This window comes from Pogonomyrmex barbatus, unplaced genomic scaffold (genome assembly GCF_055798465.1).
Source record: "Pogonomyrmex barbatus isolate J1 unplaced genomic scaffold, ASM5579846v1 scaffold6, whole genome shotgun sequence".
NCBI classification, from domain to species: Eukaryota; Metazoa; Arthropoda; class Insecta; order Hymenoptera; family Formicidae; genus Pogonomyrmex; species Pogonomyrmex barbatus.
In genome coordinates, this window is record NW_028297160.1 from 8,035,674 (window position 1) to 8,062,243 (window position 26,570).

The window sequence follows — 26,570 nt, forward strand, 5'->3', positions numbered from 1 at the left end:
AGAGAGAGAGAGAGAGAGAGAGAGAGAAAGAAAGAGATTATATTTATAATTATAGAATATCATGATACAAATTTATTAATAAAAGATGTACTTTCATCTTTTTATTAAAAGTAAAACAAAATAAAAATCTCTAATCGCGCACCCATGCAAAGTTCTTGTTTACATCTTTACCTAGCCGAGATGTAACAATGGAAAAAAGAGGATTGTCTCGAAAGGGTTAAGCCGGATGTGTAGTCCGTAAGTTGCCTACGAAATTATAGGTCTGAAATGTATTCTTGGTGAAGAAGGGGTTTTCGGAGTGTGAAATATGATCGTCGTGCGCGCTCTTGCGGTCATGCGTTCTCCAGGCGCTTGCATCCACCCCCCTGGCACTTACCCTCCAATGGAAGGGATTGGCGGGGATTATATTTGAAGAGCGACCGCGCGATTTCACCCCTCAAACGAGAGAGAGAAGCCACGGCTTCAACCGCGCGCGACGACCCTTTGGCAAATAAACGCGTATTCTGTATTGACAGTTGATCGAGAACGTAACTATTTCGAAGAGGTGCTTGCTTCAAAGTGCTTGCATCTTGGAGAATTCGGAGATTCTACAAATCGTTCGAAGAGAAGATCACGCTATGAAGGTTGGTCGTGTTTTTTCATAACGATTGTAATGAAATAGAGAAAGAGAGAACCACCACAATATCAACACTAATTTCGGATAAGTCTGCAATGATCGAGATCGATTTAATCGCTATTACTTTTCAAATTTTATAGTATTGTGCTTTGATATAATATTAAATTATTTGTCAAAAATATATTTTTTAAATTATAAGTTAAAATATTTTTGATACATCAATATTTAATATATGTGTGGAGAGAAATATATTTAGATATATTTATATTGATTTATAACGATTTTGCAAAGTGACTTATTATACATAAAAATGTAGAAAATAAAACTTTTTTATTATTAAAGCATAACTCGAAGAGAATTTTTATAATAAAAAAATTGGTTAAATATATCTATTTTATTGAATAACATATATATGGTTCAATTCACTTCAGTGCATTTATACCTATTTTTATGCATTTAATTTGAATATATTTTTATATTTTGCAATTTTATTAATTGTTTGTAATTGTGATTTATATAATCAAATAATCATATGTTATATAATTGTGTCATATGTTAAATAAATCATATATTTATTTATAAATAGATATATATATATATATATTTATTTATATTTATATATTTATATATATATATTTATAAATATCTATTTATAAATATTGCTTAATAACACAAGCTGATTATCTTTTTAAATAATATAAATCTGCAAAGACTTTATTAATTTCGATAAACATGATTATGTGATGATAATATTAAAAGTTCAAAAGTACGGATTAAATTTCATATTTATATATCGTTCATATATATGAACGATAGAATTTTTTATATAATTCAAAGAGAACTGTAAAATTTTAATTTCAACAAAGATTTAATTTACCAATACATTTAACATTAACACAAAGATACTTGGAAAGATAATAACATATGCTCTAATAAATCTAGGTGGAAAAATTACTCTTGACTAAAAAAATACGCAAATGTTGAAGTTAAATGCATATCTTATGATAATGGAACAATATTTAACATATGGCTACTAGTGAGCACAGTATAAAATAACAAATGTTACCGATAATTTTTACAAGAACAGTCCGCATATTGAATACCATGGATAATAACGCAAATCTTATTTTTTTACTCCCATATTATGCAAACCAATTGTAATTTTCTGCAATATCATTGAAAGAAATGTTAATACATGCGAAATCATTATTAATTATCTCCATTGAATTAATTAAACCAAATTGCATACGTGTCGTATGGCATTCCAAACAACGTAACAACTTCAATCGTTAATTAACCATAATATGAAATTGATCTCGAATGTTTAAGCAGCTTAAGCATCGGTTCTAGAAATCCTCTATAACGCTTATGCAACATGAACATTAAAAGTCATACACGCGGGATATACATCATTTGTTTGTTAGTCATTATTTTTATTATATCATACGTAACGTAGTTAGTATGGAAAATATCCAGTTTTATGTGTTATTATCATGTTTCGTTATACAGATTACTAAATATCTTTGCTGTACTCTGGCCTGTATATGCCTGTTGAAGGTGGCAAACACTGAGGTTTTGAGAGACAAGGTAAAAATACACATTTCAATAATTTATTTATATAATTTAAAGCGTTTCAATAAATTCTTGTTAAATTATTTCTGGAATTTGTAAATTATTATATTTATTTAAAAAAAATAGTTATTTTTTAATTAAAATTTAATTAAATCAAACAACATATTATAATTATAATTAAACAAATTCTCCAAAATCTTTTAAATATGATTTTATTTATTTTACATAAATATCAAATAAATTAATAAAATAATAATAGAAGGACCATTCTCTATATAAAATCAATATTACAAATATTCATTTAATTTTAATATAAAATATTTTGAAAAAAATAAAAATAGCTTTAATAAAATCGAGAGGACAGAATTCACTTTTACAGCTCGAGCGGCAACTTCTAGACGCCCTTACGGAGAAAACAACCAGACCAAAAAGGCCATTTTGCAATGCTTTCACAGGTAAGAAACAGTTATCAATGATAGATTTTCAGTAATTAATATTACTAGTATCAACATTTTATTTTTAAATAATTTTAAACGTTTTCTAAAAAGTGAATTTTTTTTTATTTATAAAAACATTTATATGATATAAATTATATGATAATAGCATCCTTTGAAATTTTAGTAACCGATAAAATATTTTCAATATCTTGTGTAGGATGCGGCAGATTTTTTTCGGACGAAAGAAGAGTGAAGAAAAAAGGAACTTTCATTCTGCAAGATTTACCGGACTTTCGAACGATGAGCAACGTTCAGCTTCCGGTTTCTTTATACAGAGCATTGCTGAACGCCGACAAGCAAAACATTTGGAAAACGATGGATCGCGAAGAATACAATTACCGATTACAACAAATGCCACGAGTTTATCTTTCGGGTCAAATGCCTCTACGTGACACGATGGAAAGCTAATTTTAACGGAACACAATCTGATGCATGGGCGCCACAAGAATTTCTAACAGATGGAACGTATCTTCTCATTCTTAAATGCATAATACAAACTTCATTTATGATTATATCAAATATCTGATTAGAATTACATTAATGAAATTGTAATGTTTTAATTGTAATTTATTTCTTCTTTTGCAACAGAATGTAAGTGCATCTTTTGCATTCATTATATGGCGCCCATATGTGTCTTAATATTTATTTTCATTTTATTGCCTTATTGTAATTAAAGAAATCTACATTTGAAAAATTATACAATTATATGATATTTTATTTTATATACAACTTCTGAGAAATTTTACCGCTACAAATGTATTATTCATGAAAGAAGCATATAAAAATATAATCAGTATAATATTGATGTTAGCTAGTATTAGCTTAAAAATATTTATTTATTTTACGAAAGCTTCGATTATCATTTATTTATATCTTATCCTTCCTCGATAAATATTTTAATTAATTTGCTAAGTAACTTTAAAAACCACATATTTTTTAAATTGTTAAATTGGATTGTTAAATTAAATCTGGATTATGTTCAATAAATTATGCAAAATTTATTATCTAGTTAATTAATGCAAGATAATGACTTTATTGACTTTGCTCTTTCTTATTTTTTCATAACAAATCATGATATAATATGCGGTTTAATAGCAGCAAATATATTGATAACATTGCTTCGTAATTACACTTATCTTAAAGAGTTTACAAATAAACGACAAGTTTTATTAGCACACTTCCATTCCACATATACCTGGTGTTTCCTAAATATCGTTGAGACGCGGTTATTATTAATGATTTTGATAGAATTACACGTCTGGGAATACTCAGTCCGACGCATTCCGGATTATCTGCCGTTCTTGGTCTACCCCAGAAATCTTCCGTACAAAGCGTAATTGGATCCCAAATGCGAGATCGTCGATCCTCACGTGCGCCTTGCAAAGAATGATCTAATACCTGTTGGATTAAATTATGTCAATAAATATTAAATGCCGCATTTTGTTATATAAATTTTAAATTATATTAAATTTTATAATTTATTAAATTTATATTAAATTTAATCAGATAATGTAGCTTTATTAAAAAATGATTTCCAAGAAATTATTTATTATTTATTATTTATTATTTATTAATTAATTATTCTACTAATTCTATATTATTGTTAAAACAATACATTTCTATTTTTAGATTTCTATTTTCTATTTTTAGATATTTAATAAATTAAACAATAAATGAGTTATAATTGATATTAAGTACATAATTAATTTAGTGGATTAATTTAATGTTTGTGTATTAATAATAAATTTATCAATTTTATCTTTTTTATTTATTAATTTTAAATAATAAACTATTTATGCAAAAATTCAATAAAAAATACTCAAAAGTTTAAATTAAAACATTAAATATGAAACATAAGATAGAATGCAACGAATACTTTATTTGTTAAAAAATTTGAATTATTCTTCAATATCATCTGAATATTTATCTGAAAAAAATAAAATAAAATAAGAAAATAAGACAGCTCCGCATGATATTGATTTTATCTATCTCTTTTATAAAATACGAGCAGCAAAGAATCTTATGTAGTCGTAACTTTCTAATTTCATTTGAAATGATTCGATCGCGTCAGAAAGGTTCCTCTGTCTTGGTAAATAACTGCGACGAGGATTTGATACGACATCTCGACGCAATGTTTCTTTTCGTCTCTCCACGTCCCCGGGGTCTCTTTTGTGCTTCGCAATTGCCTTTTTCGCGATTCGAAAACCCCCTACGAAATTGTATCTTATTCGGCGTTACTAATTTATTCTCGGGACTATTCAATTCATAAGTTTCGATCGTCCTATACGTACCTCGAGGTGGATTCTGTATGGAAACGGCCACGCAAGAACGGAATCGTAACGACCACGAGTTAATCCAACACCTACGAAGACCGTGCCGTCGGGAAAATATTTCGGAGTAATTTTCAAATACATGGCGTAACCACTTTGACCCGCATAGAAGGTAGAACTGCGCATCGAACGACCGGTCTGCCAGTTCATCAGCATCATATTGAAGTTTTTTACCTGCCAATAATAGATGAACGCCTTCACTGAACCTAGAATAAGAGTGGCCTGATTTCATTTTTGTTTTTATTTTATCTTTCATCTCATAATTGTTATAATATGTTCCTATATTATTCACATTTATTATCTCTTTTGTGATTTTTATATAAAAAAATTTAAAAATAGAAATTTCTATGACATTATTAGATATCGTATCTTTCAATTTATGTAGTCGAATTTTTTTTGCTATTACGATATTTTTTGATATATATAATTCAACCTTTAAAGTATAACTATTACAAGATGAAAACTTTAATTATGAAACTAATTGAGGCATCGAAAATTACTGACCTGAACTAACATCAGAGGTAACATCAGAGAGTAAAACCTCATGTTTCAATAAATTTAGAATAAATTTACACCAATATGTATGTACTTTGAGGATTAACAGTCAAATTATATAAAATTAATTTTTAAAAATTGACTATTTTATTGATTTTTATACTGATTTTTGTATCAAATATATCAATTAATACGCTCATCAAATTTTCATTAAAAAAAGATTAGTATCTAAATTCATTAAAAGATTTATTAATTTTGTTTTAAAATATTTTAATTATATTAAGATATTGATTTCAGTTATATTTATCAGTTATATATAATTTAATTAATTTCATATAGTTTATAGTTCAATAATAAAATTTAACTACAAATTTAACAGCAATCGTATTATATAAGTATTACTGCTTTCTCAATAGATTACGCAAAGCTTTTATTATTCAAACGCGTCAGAGTTAATCACTGTACTGCAATTCGAAATAAATCTCAGTACTTCGTTGTACTATTCATTTCGTTTAAATCATGTTTATCCTGACTAAGCTTCAGCTTTGTTGTCCTATGGACAAGGCGAACTCGCCTTTCCTCCCCCACGATGCAGAATCCATTTACATAAAACCATGGATCTTTTACATACAAATGTTTAGCTTAGACTCTGAAGTAACAATGCATATTATGCAAGAAGTGCAAGACTTCTGCACGCGTTATTCGCATTATATTTTGGGTTATTATTCTAAAATAGACTCACATACACGTATGATAATACATACAAAGCTGAAATGTCACGTTTTGCGTTACTTTAGAAAGTACGTTATTATGTAAGTAATAACTCAAAATAAAGCAATTTAATTTTTTTATATAGGACTTAAAATGAAATTGATGTATAAGCATTATTTGTTTATTCGGAATTCTAATTGAAGTTTTGATCATTCAATAGTAATTATTAAAATTTATACTAAATAACATTTGTAAAATTATGATTTTAAAGAAAAATCCATTCATAGTTTATTTTATGACATATATGAACTTTTTCGTAATAATTAATATTAAATTACTAACTTAGAAAATTTCTCTTATAATTGTTGTATAAATGTATAATTAATTAAAACTTAATAACATTTGTAATTGTTGCAAGATTGTTCTTTTGCCAGCAAGTCCAATAGTACAGTAATATCATTTATATGCAAGATAGGCTATGGTAGCAGAGGCACTTTGCAAAGTTTTGAGAACTTCAAGTCCACCAGTTGCTGAAGAACTATTCCATGTTTAGTTGAGAGTAAAGTGAACTTAGTCTACTGTTATTATAAACTATGATAATAATTGCGTTTTTATATGCTAAAAATTATTTCAAGAATTTATATGTGTCATAAAAAGTGTTATATCTTCAAGTTTAACTTTCAAAATATAATTAAATTTGTAATAATTTCTAACTAACCATTCAATATTGGTAAATTTTGCATGCTGTTGTTGAATTTATCAATCTCATCTTGCCTCGGAGATAAATAGTTGTCGGATATAGCGTCATAAAGATTAGCATTTTGTATACTTTTTAAATAATTCGACTGTTGCTCCAGAATGTTATAAAGTATCCATTTAATGTTTGCAAATTCTTTGATTAATCTATCTTCTAGACTTGCAAATTTTTCATCCATTATTTCTGGAAATAAATACGTTTTCATCAATAATAATTAGCTTTTTCTGTATAAGAATAAGATTATAATGTTAAATCGATAGAAACAATCGAGCAATTGTCTTATAATATGCGTTAATATTTTAACAATTTGAATGTTTATTTACTCGATTTAGTAAGTACTGTTGTAGCATATGCATTTGCAATTACATCTTCCGTTGCAATTTTACAAATGGTATGTTGCGTTTCAGTGATATCATCGTTGGTGAAATTGGCCTCAATCACAGCTAAAAATTGCAATATGTTACAGATAAATCATACTTTTTAATAAACAACTAGATATTATAAACGTGCGCTGCGCGCGCGCTACTTATCTTTTTCAACATAAGTTCAAAAATTAATATAATACTATTATACTGTTATATTATAATATTTTAAACTTCTTGATACACAATTGTCAAAACAATCCTCTGTGAAATTAATACAATGATAACTATTCACGAAGCTAGCGAGAGAATCAATAGGCACCAAGGAAAAGCGACGACAATAAAGTTCGAGAAATGCGAGTAATCGATGTTATGCCTTTTTTTAGAAAGGGGATACATAAAAAAATTGTAGGCAATTTTTTAAGAATATATTGTTAATAGAGAGAGTTTGTAACATATCTAATTTCATGATAAAACTTTCTTTTTTGAGTTTATAATTATAGTTTATTTTCTATATCTACAAATAAAAAATTGATTGCAAAATATTATATTGGATATAAATTTAATATTGTTATTTTTTATATTTTTATTTTTAATTGACATCAACTACCAGTATTATATCAATATTATAATTTCTCATTCAATAATATAATAATTGTATTGTTAAGGAAATTACAATATATTGATATGATGTTACTATTATTTTGTTTATTGGATATCCAGTTATTTTAAGATTTATGAATAATTATTTTTTAATAATATATTATGTATAAAATAAGATAAATATAAAAGAAAAAAGAAGATATCTAAAACTTAATTTTGAAAATTATTTAAATAAATTTGTATAAGTAATTCAATATTGTAACTCTTTGAAAGTTTATAACTGTTAAATATTATATTTATCTATAAAAATTAAAATTTTGTTTCGAATGTTATGCAGTTTTAATAAAATATTTATATATTATAAAATTTATTTATATATTATATAATAAATGAATATTTTTATATTTATATATTATAAAATTTTTAATTAAATCGTGTTTTACCTAAAAACTATTAATACAAGATAAATAACTTGTTTCGCACTTACGTATTTTCCGTAAAGATTTACTCACACTATCGTATGTCAAATACAAAATGAGATAAAACAATAACAGAAAATAATGCGTGATTCTCGACATTTCGTTGCACGTTATGAATTCTTCACGATGTAGCCGAAATTATAGACTGCAGTGACTTCCATCTGCCCTCAAAAATAGATTTTATCATCTTATTGGCTGATGAGAAAGAGAGAGTGCATCAAAGAAAAATTACACAAAAGATGTAAAATATTTTGCAAAAATTTCTCATTGCGTAGCATGTATTTTTATAAGATTTTGATAACACATTATTTTTTAAACATTTTTTTTATTAATTGTGTTTATTATTTGGATAAATGTAAAAGTTTAGACCAAACTATTTTTAATAACATATGAAAATTGTAAAGAAAATTAGGGACCAAATTTCAATTATTATTTAATCGCTGATTCTTATTATTTTAACATAAAAATAAAATTTTTAATTGTTGATTATTTAGTATACGAAAAGAAGATTATTATAAATTATGCAATTTTGTTTTAAGAAATTCTACCAATCGTAATCATCAGAATATAATTGAATTATTATCAATGTAAATATAAAAATAATAAAACTATATTATCAAAATACTAAAACAAAAATATAAATAAATAAAGTATAAAAAAAACAGTAATGAACAAAAATAATTTTAGCGTATAATTAATAAATAAAATTATGCATAGATATATGATCAAACGTTAGGAATAAAAAGGGAAGAGACGAAAAAATTAAAAAGGATTATGTAATTAAGAATGAAAATTCATTGTATGAAATGTGCTTAAGAAACTACTTTGTGTGTACTTTAATGACGGCACTTTTAGGGTCTGTTCTTTTTAGTTGAATTGGCTGCACTAGTTCGGAGTTTATCTTTCTTCTTTCAGTGTAAGAAAGAAAAATAAACTGTGAACTAGTACAATCAGTTCAGCCAAAAAGAACAGGCCTTTAATATTCGAGCGGGAGAGGCAGATTTCATTTGGGCCACTGTGATATTTAATTTTTTATTTCAGTTTGATTTATGCTAATTTTATCGGAAAATGGGCGAGAACGTGCAAGGGACGTTTGTGTCTGAGAAAATTTCCAAAATACGATGGCAGTACGGAAATTTTTCGGAAGCGAGGAATTTCTTAACCGGCAGTTGGGATAACTCGGTTAGACACTTAACCTATAAATTTATATTTTTAGATAAAACATGTATTTTTTGATATATTTTTCTGTAAATAAGTTTTATAATATTTCTGTACACTTAATAAAATTTCATGTATTTCAATTAACAGAAATTAAATAGAAATTAAATATATCATGAATCGAAATAGTTTAAAGCTCGAGCTTGAATTTGTCAAATTTTTTTATACAGGTAAATAAAATAACGTATTGGACATTTAGAACAAATTACGACGAGGAATTATATCCTGTAGTTTTGTCATCATACTCATTCCTTGGAGATGTTACTGAACTAAAGGTAATATATTATCCTTTTCAGATAAATTGATGATTTTTATCTTATATATCAAGAATTAACAAAACATGAATTTTCAGTTTATCAACAAAGATTTTTTCGTTGCTTCCTCATCTTTAGGCTCAATAAGATTGCTACAAGTTGATGAGGATACTTGTATTGAATTTAAGGAACATATGGCATGGGAGTTTATACATAGCTTCAAGTAAGTAAACTTGTTTAAATCTTTTGCTTAATAAGTATTATAACAGTTTTAATAATTTTTACAGAACAACAGATTATGCCTCTTGTACTGCATTGTCTACCTTTGAACAAGACATAGCGTCAGTAGGAGAAGATGGAAAGCTTAATCTTCTTACAGCTGCAGAGAAGAAACCAGTTAGAATTATCGGTAAATTGCAGCAATTTGTAACATATAATTTGAATATTGTATGTAAAAGAATCATTTTTCGTTTTGTCTTTAGAAAATGCTGATAGTTGCTCCATATATTGTGTCGATTTTTTAAAACACAATGAAGTGCTTACGGGAAATTCAAGAGGACATATGAAAGTTTGGGATCTGAGAAACGATCGAGATATACCTGCAACTACTTTTATGCTCTCTGATCAAGTTAAAGTAAATAGTTTTATGAAAATATGTTACTTCTAATTTCAATATCTTCAATTTTTTTAAATAATTTGTTATTAAATGACAAAAATGTTTTCACAGACAGCAGCTACAAGTATTACACATCATCCTACACAAAGGCATATTGTGGTCGCTGGTGGAGATGATGGTGGTTTAACCGTGTGGGATTTGAGACAGAATACTTATCCAATGTCGCAACTTAATGCACATAGCAAAGCTGTCAGTGAGATACTATTTCACCAAGACAGACCCGACAATCTTTTTACTTGTTCCGTCAGTGGAGAATTATGGCATTGGAACAATGCACAAAGTTCAAAATTGAAACTCGGTAAATAACAAAGAAAGTTCTTAATTAATAAAAATGAAAGATGCAATTGTAATTTAAAGAATTAATTCTAACATGGTTTTTTTTGTGATGTTAGATTCCACAGACATGCATTGGTTGAATACAATTAGTACAAATGGAAAAGTTAACGTGACTTCATTGTGTGCTGCTATGCATAAGCCAATAAATAGCATCGACATCAATAGATCAACGCTGCTTTTTGGATGTGACAATGAAGCTATATATATTGTAAGAAATATACTTATTTAATAATAATGTGTATTTTTTTATATCTTTATTACAACTTTAAATAAATAACTACCATCATTTCTGTATTTTTTTTTTAATATTGATAATTCGTTCATTTGTATTGTGTAAGTATATACATGAAATTTATTTTTCCTTAAAAACTTTGTTGAACACCATGAATCTTTTGCATTAAATATCTTGGCTGTCAGACATATCAAAGTTTTATTAAAAATTATTTGTTTTGCTTATTAAAAGCCTACTAATCTATTAAGAAAAATGATCATTTAGATGTTTCTAACTATTTTTTTCTAACTGTTCTATAACTATTTTTTTGCGCAAAATTAATTTTATTTCTCAGGTTTTTCTCTGTCTCTAAATATTTTTTATCCTAAAGAGATATTTTTCTTTCTCTTTCTCCGTCTCTCAGTACAGCGCGCCGATCGCGAATATTATCAGCTCCATCTGCTGTCGCTTGCCTTTACCACAAAGACGGAAAGCTCTGAGCTGCTGCTGGCGCTTTGCTTGCCATTTTGACTGACGCCTCGCCTGGGATTTCATAAACAGTTTTGACTTCTGCTTGACCGCGTCTGGAGCGACGAGGACGCTATGTCGAAGCGCAGGATTGAAGTCGTAGATCCTTATGTCAAACGGAAAGCCACGTGAGTACACCGACCGTGTTTTCTCCAGTCGTGAACGACGCGCAACGGACAGTTGTTCACGGCTCCCCCCTTTGCCATGTGCAATATCGCGGGCTCGTGGAACCATGTTAATGCTTATCTCGTGCGATCGCACGCGCTAATATTTGCGTCGTGCGATCTGCATCCTGGCACATGCGCGTCATCCTTGGATGTCACCAAGGAATAATGAGACGATCGAAAGTGACGGGTTCATTACTTTCAATGGTCCTCATCACTTCCGGCGAGGGAAACCTAAGTCCTTCTGTAACGGTTCTGGTCTAAACCGCTTCATATTTGCAATAAAAAAAGTTTTTAACAATCATCTCATTTGCAGATTATGTTATATTTTTAGTAAACACAAAGGAACTTTACATCAATATTATAATTTTTCACTTAGTAATATAAATGTAACATGTATGTAACAAATATGTTGCTGAGTAAGAAATTGTAATATTAATACATAATGTTTCTGTTACTTTGTATGTTTCATTGGATTAGTATGCACTACTTATATTTTTTTGCACACATCACCGTAATTTTTTTGATTTTGCACGAGTGTTGATATGTGCATTAATAATGTCTTAAGTCTATTCTATTTTATATAAAGATATATAGTATAAATTAATATGTATGTTAACTTATATACATTTGTTAACTTATATATATTTGTTATAGAATAGAAAATATTAAGTGATAATTGTTTTGCAGGGACAGCTCTGTATCCAACAATGCAACAACCACAGGGTCTACAGCGACAAAAAGTCAGGTGCAGTTCAATCCATATACCATGCTGCCGTATACACCGAAATACTATGAACTTTATAAGAAAAGGATAACTCTCCCTGTATTCGAATATCGAACTGACTTCATGAGATTGTTATCTCAACATCAATGCATTGTTCTTGTTGGAGAAACAGGTTCTGGTAAAACTACGCAAATACCACAATGGTGTGTGGAGTATTCAAGAAGTATTGGAACTAAAGGAGTCGCATGCACACAACCTAGAAGAGTAGCAGCTATGAGTGTAGCTCAAAGAGTTTCGGAAGAGATGGATGTTGCCTTAGGTATGATAATTATTTATTATATTAATGACTTAGAAAATACTGTAATACAGTATCAAAAATGATATTTCAACAATAATAAATTAAAAAAAAAATTGATATAATTTTTCAACAGGTCAAGAAGTAGGATACAGTATTCGTTTTGAAGATTGTAGTTCGCCGAGGACAGTGTTGAAGTACATGACCGATGGTATGTTGCTTCGAGAAGGTATGTCTGATCCCATGCTGGATGCCTATCAAGTGATATTGCTAGATGAAGCTCATGAAAGAACGTTAGCTACCGATTTGCTGATGGGTGTTTTGAAAGAAGTGATCAAACAGAGACCAGACTTGAAACTTGTGATTATGAGTGCTACCTTGGACGCTGGAAAGTTTCAGCAGTATTTTGACAATGCACCGCTTATGAATGTACCTGGTAGAACACATCCAGTCGAGATATTTTATACACCGGAGCCAGAAAGGGATTATCTAGAAGCGGCGATTAGAACTGTCATTCAAATTCAGATGTGTGAAGAAATTCCCGGGGATCTTTTGCTGTTTTTGACTGGTCAAGAGGAAATTGAAGAAGCTTGCAAGAGAATTAAAAGAGAGATGGACAACTTGGGACCTGAAGTTGGTGAATTAAAGTGCATACCGCTATATTCGACACTGCCGCCGAATCTTCAACAGAGAATATTTGAACCTGCTCCGCCTACTAAACTTAACGGTGCTATTGGTCGTAAAGTTGTCGTGTCAACTAATATTGCAGAGACATCGTTGACTATCGATGGTGTTGTCTTTGTCATAGATCCTGGTTTTGCTAAGCAAAAAGTAAATATCTTGATTAAATTCTTAAGAATTTTTATTATAAATTTGTCTTTATTAATTTCTACTATTTTTTATTAATAGGTATACAATCCAAGAATTCGTGTCGAATCGCTTTTAGTATCGCCTATTAGTAAGGCTTCGGCACAGCAGAGAGCCGGTCGCGCTGGCAGAACAAGACCTGGAAAATGTTTCCGATTGTACACGGAAAAAGCATACAAAAACGAAATGCAAGACAACACGTATCCTGAGATTTTGCGGTCCAATCTTGGAAGCGTAGTACTGCAATTGAAAAAACTTGGTATTGACGATCTGGTGCGTTTATTATAATATTAAAATAAAATAATGCAAAATATATCATTTAAATAATAATTGGCTATTTGCTGAATAATTTTATGATGGAAAAGTCGACTTTATCGTGTGCGTTATGCATAGGTACATTTTGACTTTATGGATCCACCTGCGCCTGAAACTTTAATGAGAGCTTTGGAACTTCTGAATTATCTGGCTGCTCTTGATGATGATGGAAATCTAACAGATCTTGGTGCAGTTATGGCGGAATTTCCATTAGATCCTCAATTGGCAAAAATGCTTATAGCCTCCTGCAATCATAATTGTAGCAATGAGATACTCAGCATTACAGCTATGCTCTCAGGTAAAGTATTGAGGTTTGCTATATGATAATGTTACGTAATTATTTACTAATCGCTTATTAATGATTTAATAAGTTTATTTTGCCTATAATAATATTATTTATTAATATTATGAAAGCCATATATAAAATATATAAGAGAAAATTCTAAAAGTAAAATAAAAAATAGAATCAGAATTGTGGTAAGATAACATGGTAGTATATTGATGATTGATATGGTATTAGTCCCACAGTGCTTTGTGAGACCGAACGAATCAAAGAAAGCCGCGGATGATGCAAAAATGAAATTTGCACATATTGATGGTGATCATTTGACACTACTTAATGTATATCATTCTTTTAAACAACGTAAGTATTTATTTTTTATGTTTATTGAGAAACAATCGATGGTTTTATTTATAATGAATTTGCTTACAGATATGGACGACGTTCAATGGTGTTATGATAATTATGTGAATTATCGATCGTTAAAGAGCGGAGACAATGTAAGACAGCAGCTAAGTAGAATAATGGATAGATTTGTATTAAAGCGAACTTCGACGGATTTCAATTCAAAAGACTATTATATTAATATCAGGAAAGCTCTTGTCAATGGCTTTTTTATGCAGGTAACAAAATATTGATCTATACTGTAGCAAAATTTTTTATTATAGTATAATATTTTATTTCATATCTTAATTATATTCAAACAGGTGGCGCATTTAGAGAGAACGGGACATTATCTGACTATTAAGGATAACCAGGTAGTGCAACTTCATCCCAGCAGTTGCTTGGATCATAAACCAGAGTGGGTTATTTATAATGAATTTGTGCTCACTACTAAAAATTATATCAGAACAGTCACTGATATTAAACGTAAGTTTTTAAACGTATCTATCATATTATGATTAACACATATTTACTGTATTTTTTTCATTCTTGATTTCTTACAATTAGTAACTTTGATTTGATTTTTTCTTTTACACAACATTTTACTATATTTTTACAGCTGATTGGCTGCTGATGATAGCACCGCAATATTATGATCTACAAAATTTCCCTCAGTGTGAAGCGAAAAGACAACTCGAACTTACTCAGGCGAAATTAGATTCAAAACAGTATCAAGAAGGCTTCTAACCTCTATATACTTTAGATGTGTTTGGAAATCGCAAGAAGCTGTCAAGCATGCTCAGTCAAAATTTGCTTTTATCATGGCGATATAATTTTCTCACCTATACGGAATCACATCACATCACATATGAAACATCATGGGACACGTTATGAAGAATTCACTTTCTGTCCTTCACTTAAAAGGCACAGAAGTATATTGAAATATTTAGATTTTTTTGTATAAGCTCAATGCTAGCTTGTACGATGTAAAAATTGAACATTGGAATATTTTCAATATTTAAGTCAAAAGAAAAAAAATGAAGTGGACAATTTATTAACCTGAGACATACAGCAAAAGCGTAGTTAATCGATAAGAAGGGTTATTTATGTACATTTAAGAAAAAGATTAGTGTCTAAGTAATTTTAACGGTAGAATTCATTAATCGACGTTTACACTCGAATGCATTCGGAATTAGATATAATAGATTAATTTTTGTATTAAATGTTGACCATATATAATGCGAAGAAGGAATAATATAAAATGGCCACTACATATTATATATAATATATATATATAGTAAAAAATAGTTATCTCGCATTTGCCTAAAGGTTATTTTGAAAGGATATGTTTCTGTCATTGATAGCATGTCGTCTTTTTACTATGATAACTCAAACATTTAGAAATTTCGTACTTTTTAATTTTTCCAAATTTAGAATATGTTGCAACATATGTATGGCGACATTTTTACATTTTCACAATACAGTGAAAAAATAATTACATGCTTATAACAATACACATAGTTAATTTCTGACTAAAAAGATAGCAAAAAAAACAAAATTAAAGAGAAATATTTCTAGACTTACATCTGAAAAAATCAAATTAATGAAACAAATATATATTAATGTGGTAAGAGCTCTAAGCACACATACACATCTACACGCAACACGGTGGCCAATTTATGAGAAAACATTCAGTGTAATAAAGTATCTTTATTAGCACCTGAAAGAAAAACTGAATTTGAGTATCCTATATATTTATTGTTTATTATTGACATTCTACACATATTAACAATAAATGTACGGATTTTTTAAAACGAAAGATAGCATCAAGTAATTTTGACTCAATTTGTGAATTCTATAATTGATAGCAGTTACTATAATTAGCAGCTGCATTTGTTTTCTTCTTTTCCTTGTATACTGAGATAAAATATTTTTTCGAGTTTGTAAACGTGTGAGGATGAACGGATTTTTATAGAAACACAAAACTGATTGTAGTAAAATAATTTATTGCGTTATATATTTCATTCCAATAAACTCGAAACTTTTATCTCAACATTAGTTTTTATGTATTTCGTGTGTGTTAAGAATTTATATCGATATATTTATTGAATCAATAATTTAATTTTAATAATTTAGTAATATATCAATATATTGACATATAACATTACATTACATAATCGATCATAAGTTTGAAAGTAAGGAACTCTTAAGATGCTTTTTGATCTTACAAAATATTATGAATCTGAGTCGCATAAATGAACGTTTATCTATGGCTCGCGCTGATTTGTAATATCATTACGTTCCAAAACTCATCGAAAAGAAACGATTTTATCATACGCATTATTTTTACAATTTTTGTTTCGTCATACGTGATCTTTCTGGATGTAACGTTTCGTGACTCGGTCTTTTGCATGTAAGGAAGAAATAATTGCTCGTGAAAATTAAGAATTGTAATTATTATGTGAATTATCACCGCTCGTAAACGGTAGTGATTTTCTTTTCAATACTCGGCCGAAGTTGGTAAGAGTTTCCCGCGCGTGTTGTTTTCGACGCGTTTACCACCTGGCGGAATTACGCGTTGTACCAAGTAGTATCGAGAAGGGGCTTGAGACTGTTTGCTAGTTTAGTAATTTGTATTGTCAATTTAGGTCGTTTTATAAAATCCTGAGGTACTTTATAGACGCGCATCATGTTCAGTCTGAGCGAAATTGGCGAGCAGTTGAAAGACGTAAGTCGAAAATCAGTCGGGGTCTCGTTTGCCGGTCAGTCGCTTGTGTTGGATACCGCGAGTGATGGTAAGAGACAATCTTTTTGATGACTTAATTTTTTTGTGTTAAGAGTAGATAATCATGCGAACTCAACGTTCTTGAGGTATACTTGTTTTTCTTTCATAAAACGCTGCAAAATTCAAAATTTTAATAGAGTTGTGTGTGTGTGTGTGTGTGTGTGTGTGTGTGTAAATAATAACATTAAATATTTATAAGCATTATATATATATATATATATATATATATATATATTTATATTTATATATATTTCTTTGTTCATCGTATTTTATACAGCTCTTCAAGTAGTAAACGCAATTAAAGCATGTCCGTGCTTGGAATACTTGGATTTGGAAGGAAATACATTGGGTACATCAGCTGCTGAGGCTATAGCAGAGGCATTAAAAGAGAAAGGGACTCCTTTGAAAAAAGCTCTTTGGAAGGATATGTTCACTGGACGTTTGAAAACAGAGATCCCGAAAGCTTTGGAATATTTAGGAATGGCATTATGCACTGCCAATAGTCAACTCACTGAACTTGATTTGAGCGATAATGCTTTTGGTCCAATTGGTATTCAAGGATTAGCTAGTTTATTGGCATCAAGCCCATGTTATACCCTAGAACAATTAAGATTGAACAATAATGGTCTTGGTATATCAGGTGGAAAAATGTTAGCCAAAGCATTAGAGAAATGTCATGAGAACAGTTCTAAAGAAGGTGAGCTTATATAATATATAAACATATAATTATAGATACATATTTAAATATATTCTAGATGTTTAAATATAACATATTTACCATAGGCACACCTCTTGCTCTGAAAGTTTTTATTGTTGGTAGAAATCGGTTGGAAAATGAGGGTGCACAAGCATTAGCAGCTGTATTTGAAAAACTGAAAACATTGGAGGAAGTTGTAATGCAACAAAATGGTATATATCACGTAGGCATTGCGGCAATTGCGCAGGGTTTATCTGCCAATCCTAATTTGCGAGTGTTAAATCTGAATGATAATACAATTGGATTGAAGGGAGCCAGAGCACTTGCTAAAGTTTTACCAATTTTCCGAGGTCTGGAAGATTTAAATCTCGGAGATTGTTTACTAAAGACAAAAGGGGCTTTAGCTTTAGCAGAAGTGTTAGAAATTCATGGTAATCATACGTCCCTTATAAGTCTGGATTTAAGCAATAATGAACTGCGCGCGGATGCTGGATGTGCTATTGCTAGTGCCACACACGATAAAACTCTTCTGACAAATCTACAGCTGGATGGTAATTGTTTCGGAACGGAAGGACGCGAGAATGTCCGAGAAATTCTTACAAAATTAGGAAGAATTGATGCTCTGACTTCGTTGGATGAGGATTATACCGAGGATGAGGAGGAGGAAGAGAACGATGACAACGAGGATGAACAGGGTACAAGTGAAGAAGAAAGTGATGATGAAGACGAGACAAGTGACAAAGATAACAAGGAACAAGAGAACGTTGCGCAAAACGCAGTAACAGTAGCAGAATTTATAAAATCACCGATAGGTGAAAAACTATTGTTACTGCAAGGCGATAATGTTCAAGCTTTTATTGATCACGCAGCCGTACGTATTAATATATTTGTACATCTAATTTGTACTTGTAAACATATTTCTTATTTTCTAGAATTTAGCAAATCAGAATAACACAAATACAGGACAGAAATATATAGAAGAACTTTTACGGATAACTATGAAAGTATCAGCATTGTGTGGTAGTGGCTACATAAATGTGAGAATAAAGGCAGAATCCTTGTCAGATGCTTTATATGCAAAACTATTTTCTTATGCTATAGAAAATGATCAAATTTCAAATTTGAATAATATGTTACTCGTTAATCTTGGTTTAATAAAAGTGAGAAAATATATTATTAAAATATGTATAGCAAATATGTAATGACAAAACGAGTAAAGTAATTAACAATCATTCCTTTTTTAGGGTGAGGATAAAGCCAGTGGAAAAATTGATTGGAATTTGGAAGGATGTTTTAAGGCTCTAGAAAAAATTACGCAGAAAGATTATTTCTTAGTGCAAACAAGGAGTATGTTAAAATTATTTTTAGAAAAACCAATGAAGATTAGTCGTGCAAATGTAGTCGATCCATTTCACGATTCCAAAATTGCTCTTAAAGCTGTTCTAAATAGTATTCAAGTTACGTAAATTTGCCTGAAATTATTATCGTTGATATGACATAGTTATTTATTTTTATACATCATATGGAAAAATATAGTAGAAATTTTATGTAAAATTAAATTTAAAATGCCATCATATAAACTTAGCAGAATCTATATATAAATGATCTTTAAGATAAATCCTGAATGATTTTTAAGTCGAAATTTTGTACTTTTAATATTAAATTTTGTCAATACAAATGCCACAACTTCTTTTTGTAATGTGATCTTTATCTCATAAGAAAACGAGAAATTCTACTTTTACTAGAAAATAATTATGAATAATTACGTAATAATCATGATACAATTTCGAAATAAAAAATACATTTATTATCTTACAATATGTATATATATGTATGTATATATATATATATATATATATATATATATATATATATATATATTTTCTCATTTTAGAGTTTTAATGCAAGTTATACTTTTATCATTTTTTCAAACTAATAAAATATATACTATTGTATGTAAAAGCTATTTCTTAAAATAGTATCAATATATTAAGAATTAACTTTTACACATACATTTTTTTAAATATTTATATTTATATGTGATAAAAATGACTTTATACAAAGCAGTATTTGAGTGATGTGCAACTTGTATATAATCAATTTGAAAAACGCGAAAAAGATGCAACTCAAATAAAACATTTATCGTAAATAAATGTTTAAAATGATCTAATGTGTAACATTTTTTACAAATTTGTAAGAACGATTATAAATTAATATGAAATAAATAATGCTTGTGTATGTGTGCAAGAAAAATTTATCACGAAATTGCAGTATTATCGCTTTTGTTTGTCCATAAAATGTATTATATAAATAAGAATCTCTGGGAAAACTTGTTCTGATGTTCAAAATATGATATTGTAAAAGTTACTTCACAGCGATGGTGGATGCTGGATCCCAACCTGGATGAAAGAGGTCGACAGACAATGGGATGCAGTGTGATGATGATTGATCTTTCATATACATAGTTGCCTAGAAACATGAAATAATAAGAAACGTGAAAAGCGATTTTCTTGTTTTTGACTTCAAATCAACATATCTTTATATCTAATACATACCAGGAAGAGAACTAATTGCAATTTTGTCTTAGCATCACATTCCTTTCCCAAAGTAGATGGATAACTTATCACCCCATCGTTACTTTGTATATCAGCCGCTATCAATTGTAAGCAATGTTTCTCATCTACTCTGAATGATTCTAATATCGATGCTGTGATAAATCAATTTGATATTAATATACTTTCTTTTATATTATTCTTTCATTTAGAATTTTTAAAACAATATTAATTAGTCTTATTATTTAGTCTCTTACTTCTCTCGGATGTTTCAGCAGATAAGAACCTCGATAAAATTGCTCCAGACTCAAAGGTTTCAGATAAAAATAGATACGGATAACGTCTGAGAAATAATTTTGTTAGCAACATATTGCCACGATTTCCAGCTAAATTATTTTGAGGTATACAGATGATTTCATCATCTGTTCTTCTTATTAATAATATGGTTCCATTGTATCTGTTGAATTAAAAAATAATGAGAGATGTATATGCGATACTTTAATTACATTATATGATAACACGCTACAAAATATACCTGTTTAATTGTTCCGCTATATGTAGATTGAAATAATCTCTGATTATATTGTGGACTAAACCTTCTAGGGACGGCGGCATTGCTTTAATAGCTAATGGAAGTACATCATCAAACGTAGCATCTAAAACCTGCGGCGATTAATATGTCAATTTACGGAATCGATTTGATATATATGATTAATTGAGACTGGACAATATTACCAAGCTTTGAATTGAAGGATAATTCATAGCGGCCCAAGTGGCAGTATATCCTCCAATACTCCATCCGTATATGATAATTTGTTTTTCGGGAAACTTTAGACGTTCGATCGCAAAGCGCATAATACAATCAATTGCGTTTTCTTCTTGATCTGGATATGGCGCACCCTTTGCGGTCATGACTTACTGTTATACGAGATATGTGTCGGCCAGCCCGAAAAAGAAGGCTTGCTATTACTCCAACTATTGAATTTACTGTTTGAATGACAATAACTGCAACATGGGCAAAATTTTATTGTTGCAAGAAAGATTCTTATGACGGAGTAACAGCAATTCTTCTTGTCGGATTGTGAACATCCGTGAAGTTTATTTCTTTATAAGTATAATACTTACAGTACTACTGGCAAAACCTGGATGATTCCAACCTAATACCGAATAGCCCTTAGTTAAGGGAGTGGATATAATGCCTGTTTCATAAAATCCACAATTTCCTTCACAAGTTATGACCAGTGTATCACCATTACTGCTTCTGCAAAATGACGTACGTCAAAAAGAGTTTGCAGCATAACAAAGGGTGTCGATAAAGTTATTGTTTACATTACTTGGTGCGTCGATCGATGAACATTACATCAAGATGATTTTTATCCGAAGTCATCAATTTGAATCTTTCTCCGCCTTGTTTTATTAGATCAGACCTCCCTTTCACTAATGCAGAACCTTTAATATTGTGATAGGAAATAATCTTAAATTATAATCTTAAATTATAATCATAAAAGCTTATGGAAATATAAAAGTAACAATGTATTACCGAATGCCCAGCCGATGAGAGATATACTGCCAGGATAAATCAGTTTACTCGCAAAAGTATGTGCTACAACGTAAGAAAGTAATTTACATGGAATAGCAAATATAAATTCTTTGCCGCTTTGCCGTTTGAGACGCCCACTGGCTTTTGTAATTTTTTCTAACGTCAATTTATCTGCAATGTCACTACAAGGAACATATAATTAGAAAAGAGTAATATTAATTGCAAAGTATAAGTTGTTTTAAAATCCTAATTTCATACTAATCAATAATCAAAATATACCAGTATTATTTTTGTACTCTTGATGAAATTAAATAAAATGGTAAAACTTTTTAAGTATATTTTTTATAATATATCAAGATCTAAATGAGAAATAGCAAATACTAGAGTTGTAAAAAGTTACAATTTGAAAATTTTTTTATTAATTTTTTTTTTAAACATTTTAAATTTGTTAAGGAGAATTTGTCAGAGAATTTTAAAATGAAAGTTGAGGATTCTAGAACATCTTGAATAATTATTGTTGATAGAAATATATGTGTCTAACCCTGTCACATTGAAGTCTACAGGCCATGCCCAAAATTCAAAATCATATTTGTGAAGTTCTTGCTTTGTACTTGCATTATAATTCAAGTGAGCTTCGTTCAGAGTGTCCACAAACTTTACATACGCTGGATTATTGATTCTGGAATAACCACGTGCAGCCAACGAGGCAATGAGAAGTGCACCAGCTCCAGCTGCCACTTTACTCAAGCAAGAAACGTTATCTATCAAAGAATAGCTACGCTGGTACATGGCGAACATAGCGATAACTGGTACAGCATAAAGGCTTATAGACCATATTGCTGCAAACTGCAATAACACAAAAGCAATTTGTGAATTCATCTTTGTAATCATGATAATACAAAAAGTGTAATCTAATCGATGAGAATATAGCAAAAAATCACTGGCATTCGGTATCATTTTACTATCATGACAGTATACTACGAGTGCAATCTTCGATGATGTTACACTTCTAATTTATATGATACATGGAACATAAACTTACGGAAATGACGATTTGATCACCCCATCGCTCTAGGTTCTTCGCTTCATACGATTTCTGTAAACGCATTGTAACCTCAACTTTATGTAAATTTCAACGGAAAGTGCTGAATAAATATACATCGTACTTACGTCAACCAGACCGATCCACGTTACCTCGTAAATCTTAAAAAGCCGCGGGCTAAATGTGCATCTCCACAGTGTCCGGATCAACGACATCTCGCCTTTGCGTGCGGTCAGCTGGACAACCGTATATAAACGTGTTACTGCGGACGTCGCGATGCGGATCAGGAGTCCTTGGGCTTGCGGAGCATCGAACCGAAAGCATCTTCTCGCCACGTCCGTCGAACAAGCGCGCCAACTAGATGGACGACAAACGAATCGTCGAAAGTGCAACTTTTCTTGCGCCGAATTATAATTCAACCAAACTTCGATTGACTTACCAAATCTGTAATATCTTTACTATGATCTCTCAAAATATTCTTAATAATTATTACAATAATAATTATATATTATTATTCTTTATCATTTCATATTTTTTTCACGATCAGAATCATTTATTATTTAACAAAATGAAAAAAGAAATTAAATCAGAGATAATGAATTGTATGACTTAAAATTTTACTTTAAATGACATGCTTGAATAAATTTTCTATTAATCGGCGATTAACTTTTTGATACAAAATTTTGTACAAAATTTGTAGAACTAAAAATAGATGAAAAATAAATTAAATCGAGATTAAAATTAAATTATATCGGAATATAGGAATGAATATAATAGAATAATTAAGTTTGAAATTACTAGGTTTTTCGAATATGATCGATATCGGTCCATCTACGTAGAGAAAATACGCTCGTTTCGTCAGAATCGAATGGCATCTCGTTTGTTGCGCGTCGAGAACCTTTCGTAAATTCGTAAACGGCGACTTTTCAAAATTTATCGTAATTTTTTTTTCGCCACCCGCAAAATCAAGTTCCACATTTATACGTAACAAAAGCGCGACGATCGGCGCGAGGCGAGAGAACTTTCTTGTGCATGCGGCGTCGAAAATCAGGCCAAAAAGTTTGTTTCTTCCCGTCGTGACCGGTACGTGGTCTCTTTCGATTCTGCGTACGACGCAGAAGAATCCCGTGAACGTGATTTCCCCGATTGGAGGGAGAGAGAAAAAAGAGATCACGAAGCACGCGTACGGACGGAGGTCCACGTTCACGAACGTTTCCTGAGGCGACGACCCTCGATGTTCGCGGAATCGTGGCTTCGCGCCGGTCGATCGAGCGGCCGCGCCGCATGATTTTCGGAACGTCCGCGAGGCGGAGAGCGAGAAGAACTTGCTGGAAAGAGCAATACAGCGGGAGTAGAGCGGCTGCTATCGTGACCACGTTCCCAAGTGGAAACGTCCGCGCGATACATCGTCGATACTGCGACAACCAACGGTCCCGGTAGTGAGACTTTCACCTTTTCTCTTTCTCCCTTTTTTTTTTACGACATGTCAGATTGGGACACCGCGCCTATCACCCTTCGCAAACGCGCCCCGAAGTCGTCCACGCTGAAAACTGAGAAGGTAACCAGCCGCGATCTGTCGTACGTGGCCCCGTCGCGGCTGGCCGCCGCACGATCGAAAACGCATCGCGATTGTGTAACCATGCACGTTTGTTTACAGGCGGTAAACGACGCTCGGCGACAAGGCTTTACCGTAGAGACACAAGCGAAATGTGAGTACCACGAATATCTTATCTTTTCGCTCCCCGAATATTTCTTCGCATTTGCGACATAAACAAAACGGCGCTCACCGCGAATGATTTTATGCGTATGCACTTATCTGCGATAACAATATTTTCAAGTTGTATCACGATCTCTGTAAGACCAAACCGCGAATTAGAGAAATTATAATCATCATGTTTGCATCTTTCCCGAGAATGACAATGTGTCTAAATATCTCTCAGAATAGTTATGCAGTTGAAAAAGTACATGTAATCAGTCTTATTATTGTGTCATCATATTGTATCACAGATAAAAAGTTCAAGGTTGTTTGAAAATACTTTACGTGCTAATGTATGGAGTAAATGTATCTAAGCGCAGAGGCTGTTTATTTCTAGAAATATCTAAGACAATATTCTATTAATATACTATAAATAATAGGAAGAGAGGACGTTATAGATTTTGTATTAAATAAGATTTTAAATGTCCTTAGTTTCCATATTTTGATATTGATTTGGTAACCTATAGATGTTTAATCATATCTTTTGTTATAAGCTTATCTATCTTTTTTTGATATTTTATCAAGAGTGCAATGTAATTCTGAAATAGAAAAAAATTTTTTTAATTAGGGGGTGGTGGTGCGAACAGACAGCATGTAACCACAAAGAATACAGCCAAATTGGATCGTGAAACAGAAGAATTGAAGCACGATCAAATCCCACTTGAACTTGGCAAGCTTATCCAACAAGGACGACAGAGCAAAGGATTATCTCAAAAAGATCTGGCTACGGTAAAATATTTGCAGTTGCAGGAATTACCTGTTAGAGAATTTAAAGGAAAATCACTTTTGAATACTTTTGTTAACGATCTCTATATATTTTTTGTAGAAAGTAAACGAGAAGGCACAGGTCATCAATGACTATGAAGCAGGACGTGGAATACCAAACCAAATGGTAATCGGTAAGATCGAACGAGTACTTGGAATCAAATTGCGCGGTAAAGATCGTGGCAAACCGTTAGCGGTAGCCCCCGGGACGAAGAAGTGAATCTCGGGGGGAAGCAATGTCTATCTTTCGATCCTTATATACTGTTCCTGTGGAAGAACAATGAGAAAGACGGTAGAACGGAACGCAACAAAAAAAAAAAAAGAATACAAACCTACCCTCTTTTCCTTTGGTTATACGGATATTACGAACGATAAAACAATGGGTTATAATTAACTTGCCTTTATGTATGAAATAAAAGATATTTTAGAATATTACGAGTACGTACGGAGTAACGATTACATATGATACATACAATAACATAGTGTAATGTTAAACAAGGCTTATTGAGTTACCTTCGCGCGTAATCGTTTGTTATAGATTTTTAAGTGTACATTACTAATGCTAATCATGAAATAAAAGCGAAACGTATGTTTGAGTGACAAAAAATAAAATTCTTAATTTATGATAAAAATCTTTAGGTATTTGTCTTCATTGAGTACAGAAATTCACTAAATATATAAAATAAGTATGGATAAAATATTCACATATATAAAAATAAACAATATGTACAAACATAAAAAGAAAATCTTAAGTAT

The 26,570-nt window shown here is 30.6% G+C and overlaps 7 protein-coding genes across 14 annotated transcripts; 5 read left to right on the forward strand and 2 right to left on the reverse strand.

Moving 5' to 3' along the window:
- The first annotated feature begins 416 nt into the window (after window positions 1–416).
- On the forward strand, window positions 417–3,534 carry LOC105422167 (uncharacterized). Of its 2 annotated transcripts, none has more exons than XM_011631452.2 (4): window positions 417–623; window positions 2,126–2,203; window positions 2,568–2,643; window positions 2,843–3,534. In XM_011631452.2, exons 1-4 carry the CDS (start codon window positions 618–620, stop codon window positions 3,091–3,093), a joined length of 411 nt encoding a protein of 136 aa, XP_011629754.2. In that variant the 5' UTR covers window positions 417–617; the 3' UTR covers window positions 3,094–3,534. The 2 variants fall into 2 exon arrangements, with proteins under 2 accessions (XP_011629754.2, XP_011629753.2); XM_011631451.2 differs by having other exon boundaries at window positions 418–623; window positions 2,553–2,643.
- A 164-nt stretch (window positions 3,535–3,698) lies between these two features.
- Window positions 3,699–9,233, reverse strand: LOC105422168 (uncharacterized). Its single transcript, XM_089082258.1, has 5 exons — window positions 8,431–9,233; window positions 7,302–7,421; window positions 6,940–7,161; window positions 4,977–5,221; window positions 3,699–4,083 (listed from the first exon to the last, which is right to left on the reverse strand). The coding sequence occupies exons 1-5, from the start codon at window positions 8,519–8,521 to the stop codon at window positions 3,832–3,834; spliced, it is 930 nt and encodes a 309-aa protein (XP_088938384.1). The 5' UTR covers window positions 8,522–9,233; the 3' UTR covers window positions 3,699–3,831.
- Window positions 9,234–9,246: 13 nt separating this feature from the next.
- LOC105422169 (nucleoporin Nup43) lies at window positions 9,247–11,680 on the forward strand. 4 transcript variants are annotated; one of them, XM_089082256.1, is made up of 9 exons: window positions 9,247–9,338; window positions 9,464–9,604; window positions 9,811–9,915; window positions 9,993–10,117; window positions 10,182–10,303; window positions 10,377–10,528; window positions 10,622–10,868; window positions 10,963–11,114; window positions 11,542–11,680. In XM_089082256.1, the coding sequence occupies exons 2-9, from the start codon at window positions 9,491–9,493 to the stop codon at window positions 11,650–11,652; spliced, it is 1,128 nt and encodes a 375-aa protein (XP_088938382.1). In that variant the 5' UTR covers window positions 9,247–9,338; window positions 9,464–9,490; the 3' UTR covers window positions 11,653–11,680. The 4 variants fall into 4 exon arrangements, with proteins under 4 accessions (XP_088938382.1, XP_088938383.1, XP_088938381.1 ...); XM_089082257.1 differs by having other exon boundaries at window positions 9,262–9,278; XM_089082255.1 differs by lacking the exon at window positions 9,247–9,338 and having other exon boundaries at window positions 9,345–9,604.
- On the forward strand, window positions 11,633–16,496 carry LOC105422170 (DEAH-box helicase 15). Of its 3 annotated transcripts, none has more exons than XM_011631455.3 (9): window positions 11,633–11,773; window positions 12,500–12,855; window positions 12,968–13,662; window positions 13,741–13,971; window positions 14,092–14,311; window positions 14,534–14,656; window positions 14,726–14,916; window positions 15,001–15,163; window positions 15,297–16,496. In XM_011631455.3, the coding sequence occupies exons 1-9, from the start codon at window positions 11,721–11,723 to the stop codon at window positions 15,422–15,424; spliced, it is 2,160 nt and encodes a 719-aa protein (XP_011629757.2). In that variant the 5' UTR covers window positions 11,633–11,720; the 3' UTR covers window positions 15,425–16,496. The 3 variants fall into 3 exon arrangements, with proteins under 3 accessions (XP_011629757.2, XP_011629758.1, XP_088938379.1); XM_011631456.3 differs by lacking the exon at window positions 11,633–11,773 and adding an exon at window positions 11,820–12,061; XM_089082253.1 differs by lacking the exon at window positions 11,633–11,773 and adding an exon at window positions 11,820–12,055.
- A 150-nt stretch (window positions 16,497–16,646) lies between these two features.
- RanGAP (Ran GTPase activating protein) lies at window positions 16,647–19,837 on the forward strand. The gene is made up of 5 exons (XM_011631458.3): window positions 16,647–17,472; window positions 17,740–18,159; window positions 18,246–19,030; window positions 19,092–19,319; window positions 19,404–19,837. Exons 1-5 carry the CDS (start codon window positions 17,367–17,369, stop codon window positions 19,623–19,625), a joined length of 1,761 nt encoding a protein of 586 aa, XP_011629760.1. The 5' UTR covers window positions 16,647–17,366; the 3' UTR covers window positions 19,626–19,837.
- A 553-nt stretch (window positions 19,838–20,390) lies between these two features.
- Window positions 20,391–24,313, reverse strand: LOC105422174 (phosphatidylserine lipase ABHD16A). 2 transcript variants are annotated; one of them, XM_089082254.1, is made up of 12 exons: window positions 24,092–24,313; window positions 23,446–23,650; window positions 23,294–23,347; window positions 22,793–23,097; window positions 22,252–22,433; window positions 22,046–22,160; window positions 21,837–21,972; window positions 21,447–21,611; window positions 21,247–21,374; window positions 20,969–21,168; window positions 20,715–20,866; window positions 20,391–20,628 (listed from the first exon to the last, which is right to left on the reverse strand). In XM_089082254.1, the coding sequence occupies exons 1-12, from the start codon at window positions 24,166–24,168 to the stop codon at window positions 20,524–20,526; spliced, it is 1,824 nt and encodes a 607-aa protein (XP_088938380.1). In that variant the 5' UTR covers window positions 24,169–24,313; the 3' UTR covers window positions 20,391–20,523. The 2 variants fall into 2 exon arrangements, with proteins under 2 accessions (XP_088938380.1, XP_011629762.2); XM_011631460.3 differs by having other exon boundaries at window positions 23,422–23,650.
- Window positions 24,314–24,361: 48 nt separating this feature from the next.
- mbf1 (multiprotein bridging factor 1) lies at window positions 24,362–26,446 on the forward strand. The gene is made up of 4 exons (XM_011631459.2): window positions 24,362–24,851; window positions 24,951–25,002; window positions 25,618–25,778; window positions 25,876–26,446. Exons 1-4 carry the CDS (start codon window positions 24,777–24,779, stop codon window positions 26,032–26,034), a joined length of 447 nt encoding a protein of 148 aa, XP_011629761.1. The 5' UTR covers window positions 24,362–24,776; the 3' UTR covers window positions 26,035–26,446.
- The last annotated feature ends 124 nt before the right edge of the window (window positions 26,447–26,570 follow it).

What these genes read in the sequence shown, in the direction of transcription:
- LOC105422169 (XM_089082256.1), top strand. Translation starts at nt 9,491, where the DNA reads ATGGGCGAGAACGTGCAAGGGACGTTTGTGTCTGAGAAAATTTCCAAA. An exon ending in TGCTCTCTGATCAAGTTAAA is followed by an intron (nt 10,529 to 10,621) that starts GTAAATAGTTTT and finishes ATGTTTTCACAG; the next exon opens with ACAGCAGCTACAAGTATTAC. An exon ending in AAGTTCAAAATTGAAACTCG is followed by an intron (nt 10,869 to 10,962) that starts GTAAATAACAAA and finishes TTGTGATGTTAG; the next exon opens with ATTCCACAGACATGCATTGG.
- LOC105422170 (XM_011631455.3), top strand. Translation starts at nt 11,721, where the DNA reads ATGTCGAAGCGCAGGATTGAAGTCGTAGATCCTTATGTCAAACGGAAA. An exon ending in AACTTGGTATTGACGATCTG is followed by an intron (nt 13,972 to 14,091) that starts GTGCGTTTATTA and finishes CGTTATGCATAG; the next exon opens with GTACATTTTGACTTTATGGA. An exon ending in ATATCATTCTTTTAAACAAC is followed by an intron (nt 14,657 to 14,725) that starts GTAAGTATTTAT and finishes ATTTGCTTACAG; the next exon opens with ATATGGACGACGTTCAATGG.
- LOC105422167 (XM_011631451.2), top strand. An exon ending in CTGAGGTTTTGAGAGACAAG is followed by an intron (nt 2,204 to 2,552) that starts GTAAAAATACAC and finishes TCGAGAGGACAG; the next exon opens with AATTCACTTTTACAGCTCGA. An exon ending in ATTTTGCAATGCTTTCACAG is followed by an intron (nt 2,644 to 2,842) that starts GTAAGAAACAGT and finishes TATCTTGTGTAG; the next exon opens with GATGCGGCAGATTTTTTTCG.
- RanGAP (XM_011631458.3), top strand. Translation starts at nt 17,367, where the DNA reads ATGTTCAGTCTGAGCGAAATTGGCGAGCAGTTGAAAGACGTAAGTCGA. An exon ending in GTTGGATACCGCGAGTGATG is followed by an intron (nt 17,473 to 17,739) that starts GTAAGAGACAAT and finishes TATTTTATACAG; the next exon opens with CTCTTCAAGTAGTAAACGCA. An exon ending in TTAATCTTGGTTTAATAAAA is followed by an intron (nt 19,320 to 19,403) that starts GTGAGAAAATAT and finishes TTCCTTTTTTAG; the next exon opens with GGTGAGGATAAAGCCAGTGG.
- mbf1 (XM_011631459.2), top strand. Translation starts at nt 24,777, where the DNA reads ATGTCAGATTGGGACACCGCGCCTATCACCCTTCGCAAACGCGCCCCG. An exon ending in CGTAGAGACACAAGCGAAAT is followed by an intron (nt 25,003 to 25,617) that starts GTGAGTACCACG and finishes TTTTTTAATTAG; the next exon opens with GGGGTGGTGGTGCGAACAGA. An exon ending in CTCAAAAAGATCTGGCTACG is followed by an intron (nt 25,779 to 25,875) that starts GTAAAATATTTG and finishes TATTTTTTGTAG; the next exon opens with AAAGTAAACGAGAAGGCACA.
- LOC105422174 (XM_011631460.3), bottom strand. Translation starts at nt 24,168, where the DNA reads ATGCCATTCGATTCTGACGAAACGAGCGTATTTTCTCTACGTAGATGG. An exon ending in GATCATATTCGAAAAACCTA is followed by an intron (nt 23,651 to 24,091) that starts GTAATTTCAAAC and finishes TCGTCCATCTAG; the next exon opens with TTGGCGCGCTTGTTCGACGG. An exon ending in GTGATCAAATCGTCATTTCC is followed by an intron (nt 23,098 to 23,293) that starts GTAAGTTTATGT and finishes GTGTTATTGCAG; the next exon opens with TTTGCAGCAATATGGTCTAT.
- LOC105422168 (XM_089082258.1), bottom strand. Translation starts at nt 8,521, where the DNA reads ATGTCGAGAATCACGCATTATTTTCTGTTATTGTTTTATCTCATTTTG. An exon ending in TAAATCTTTACGGAAAATAC is followed by an intron (nt 7,422 to 8,430) that starts GTAAGTGCGAAA and finishes TGCAATTTTTAG; the next exon opens with CTGTGATTGAGGCCAATTTC. An exon ending in AACAGTACTTACTAAATCGA is followed by an intron (nt 7,162 to 7,301) that starts GTAAATAAACAT and finishes ATTTATTTCCAG; the next exon opens with AAATAATGGATGAAAAATTT.